The sequence below is a fragment of the Galeopterus variegatus genome, unplaced genomic scaffold (assembly GCF_000696425.1).
Source record: "Galeopterus variegatus unplaced genomic scaffold, G_variegatus-3.0.2 Scaffold457, whole genome shotgun sequence".
In the NCBI taxonomy this organism is placed as follows: Eukaryota; Metazoa; Chordata; class Mammalia; order Dermoptera; family Cynocephalidae; genus Galeopterus; species Galeopterus variegatus.
The window spans coordinates 174,211-178,010 of NW_007726568.1; the positions used below are offsets into that span (position 1 = coordinate 174,211).

Genomic DNA, 3,800 nt, shown 5'->3' on the forward strand with positions numbered 1-3,800 from the left:
TCTTCATTTTCTATAATGCTGGAATAAAAGTATCTTGGGAAGCCCCAGTCAGTTGCAAAATCACAGCCTGATATTAACAGACAAACAAAAGCCTGACATTACTACTTCCAAATCTGAGCAATTACCAAAAAATGCAGAATTATGGAGGTACAGTTTTCTTTTGACAGTATGATCTCAGAAGTTCTTGAAGTAACTGAATTAAAGTTTTAGTAACATAAATTGTCTGACTTACTGAATGAGCTCTAAGGACAGCAATTATCTTTGAGAGGGCCATGTTCCAAAGTTCATCAGTGTATGCCCTGGTTACTAATCCTTGGGTCACATGTAAAATGTGATCTTCCACCACAAAGAATCTAAAAACAGTAATCACCAACATAGCATGTGTTTAAAAAAAACTCATATAGAAAATAAATATTTATGTCATTTAACATAATAAAAACTTAATAATAGTTATTTCCATATTAGATACATACCCTACAATTTGAGTGAAATATCTTCTATAGCCATCAACTGTTTCATGCTTTAAATGAAAAATAAAAATAAATTTAAACCAATAAATACCAATAACATAAAAGTAAGTTCCAAGTCACTTAAATTTCATAAACAAATATTTATTGAGAGCCTACTATATGCTGCATACATTTTTAGGCATCAGGGATATACTTGTAAATAACAAAAAAGTCCTTCCCCTCATGAATCATACATTTGAAAGGAGACAGACAATAAACAAGTTAAAGCCACCACCATCTCTCACATCTCCCTCCTACCTCATCTCCCGAGCTTCCAGGTTTGTCCCCTGCAGTCTATTCTCCATATATAGCTGCCAGAATGATACTTTTCAAACAGTAACCAGATCATTATATCTTCTGGCACAAACCTTTGAATGACTTTTCATCTGATTCATAACAAAAGTCAAACTCCTTAAAAATGATCTACAATTGCCTACTGTTTATAATTTTAACAAAAGGCATAAGGAAAATATTTGATCATTTGATTTTCATTCATAAAAAGTTTATTATATGAAATATTTCATTATTTCAATTAAGTTCAAATGTATTTTGCATACTTCATAAAGGTCATCAATTTTCAAACATCTGGTTTTTCTCAGGTTCTTTGGGGGAGGATTGTTAATACGTTTTAGCTTAAAAATACTATGATGAGAAAATGTAGTCTACACAACATCAAATGTTTGATATTTCCTGATACCTGCTTTATATAGTATGTAATCAAATTTTTCATAGCATCCCTGTATGCCTGACAAGAATAGGTTTCTACAGTTGCTGAAACAGGATCCTGTACATTCCATTAGATCNTAAGTTCAAATGTATTTTGCATACTTCATAAAGGTCATCAATTTTCAAACATCTGGTTTTTCTCAGGTTCTTTGGGGGAGGATTGTTAATACGTTTTAGCTTAAAAATACTATGATGAGAAAATGTAGTCTACACAAACATCAAATGTTTGATATTTCCTGATACCTGCTTTATATAGTATGTAATCAAATTTTTCATAGCATCCCTGTGTGCCTGACAAGAATAGGTTTCTACAGTTGCTGAAACAGGATCCTGTACATTCCATTAGATCAAGCCAATTAAGCATGTTCTGTACTCTTACTGATATTCTGTCACCCTGGTTTATAAGATACTGAGACATGTTTTAAAATCCACTATGCTTATGGAATTTTCTATTTCTCCTTGTAGTTGTGGCAATTCTGCTTTAAATATTTTGAGTCAATGTTATCAAGAGCTTACAGGCTAAGAATTAGCATTTTATATCAACTCTAAGACTCACAAATATTTTACTTTTACTCTTCTAGCTTTCCCCCCTCCAATATATCAAAGGATATGAAAGGAATATAGTAGTTACTCTAAAAATCACACTGTGAATCCTTAAGTAATCAGACTGTAAAATTAGTCAATGCTTTTACTCTTCTTTTGGACAATTCAGACATGGGAGAATAGTTTAATTTCATTAACTTCCATCTGATTCCAGTGTTTATGTTCCAGTGCTGTGTATTTTAATTTTATCTTAAAGTCCATAATATTTTATTGATATTATTTCCTACAGTCAGTATAGATTTACCTACATATTTACACACTCTTTACTATTCATTCCTTCTCATAGCTTCCATTTGGCATCACTTTCCTTTTGCCTGAAGTATATCCTTTAAATTTCCTTAGTAACGGTGTCTTGATGGCAAACTCTGCTCTTCTTTGTCCAAAAATGTCTCTTTGCCCTTGTTTCACTGGATACAGAATCCTAGGTTGACAGTTGTTTCCCTTTAGCATTAAAGGTATTTCATTTTCTTTTTATTTGAAAATAAACTCTTTTCTCTCTGGGTACTTTTAAGTTCTTCTATTTATATATATTATATTTTTATTTATATATTTTTAAAGGCAAGATTATTGAGGTATAATTTACATAAAATAAAATTAAGCCTTTTTTACATATAGAGTTCACTGAGTTTTGACAAATGTAGACAACCATAATTACCGCCAAAATCAAGGTATAGAACATTTCCAACACATAAAGTTCCTTCATGCCCCTTTGTAGTAAATCACCTTGCCTAATCCCCAGCCTGTGGCCACCACTGATCCCATTCTGTCCTGTAGTTTTGCCTTTTCAAAACTGTCATATAATAAGGAATAATGAGAAGTTATTGGTTAATGGGTTCGGAGTTTATGTTTAGGATGACAAAAATGTTTTGGTAATAGATAGAAGTGATAGTCACACAGCATTGTGAATGTAATTAATGCCACTTAACTGTATGTTTAAAAATGCTTAAAATGGCAATCCTTATATATATTTTACCACAATAAAAAAGAACAATAATAGGAAAAAGATGTCATACAACATAAATCATACTGTATATAACTTCACTGTATCTGAATTTTTTCACTTAGAATGCTTTGAGATTCATCTATATCACTGCATGTATCAATTCCTTTCTATTGCTGAGCAATTTTCTTTTATATGAATATACAACAATTTGTTTATTCATATAGATGTACCACAATTTATCTATTCATTACTTTATAGCCATTCAGGATGTTTCTAGTTTTGGGCATTTATGAATAAAGCTATTATAAACATTCATATATGAGGCACCATGTAAAGATGTGTTTTCATTTCTCATGGGTAAATAAATACCTAGGAGCAGGACCACTGGGTCATATGATAAGAATCTGGCATTATAACAAATTGCCAAACCATTTTCCAAAGTGGCAGTATAATTTTTACACCTACCAGATGTGTGTTTCAGTTCCAGTTGCTCCACAGCCTCACCAGCACATCAATCTTTTTAATTTTAGTCATTCTAGTAAGTATGTAGTGGTATATCATTATGATTTTAACTTGCATTTCTCTGATGAAAAATTATACTGAACATCTTTTCATGTGCTTATCTGCTATCTGTAGGTCTTTAGTAAAATGTCTACTCAAATCTTTTGTCCATTTTTAACTTTTGTTCAACTCATCAATTTTTTTTCTTCTTTTATGGTACATGCTTTATGTATCTCTCCTAAGAAAATTTTATTGACTGACTGACTGATTGTGGCTTGATGGTATGAAGTTTTATGATTTTAGCCCTTACATTTAGGTCCATGATCCATTTTTTGAATCACTGAATGAGGTAAGAGTAAATATTCATTTTTTTGCATATGTATCATTTAATTCCCCTGTGGTCAGAGGACAGACTTTATATGATTTAAAGCCTTTTATATTTGATATATTTGTTTTATGGCCCAAAATATAATCTATGTTGGTGAACGTTCCATGCGTACTTGAATAGTATGTGTACT

The 3,800-nt window shown here is 31.4% G+C and overlaps 1 protein-coding gene across 1 annotated transcript in view; it reads right to left on the reverse strand.

The window, feature by feature from the left end:
• Positions 1 to 3,800, reverse strand: part of EXOC6 (exocyst complex component 6) — a 212,743-nt gene that overhangs the window by 128,601 nt on the left and 80,342 nt on the right. The window contains exons 9-10 of the mRNA XM_008568996.1: positions 474 to 520; positions 233 to 353 (exon numbers count right to left, since the gene is read on the reverse strand). Coding sequence (XP_008567218.1) covers positions 233 to 353; positions 474 to 520 — 168 coding nt within the window. The remainder of the gene's footprint in view (positions 1 to 232; positions 354 to 473; positions 521 to 3,800) is intronic.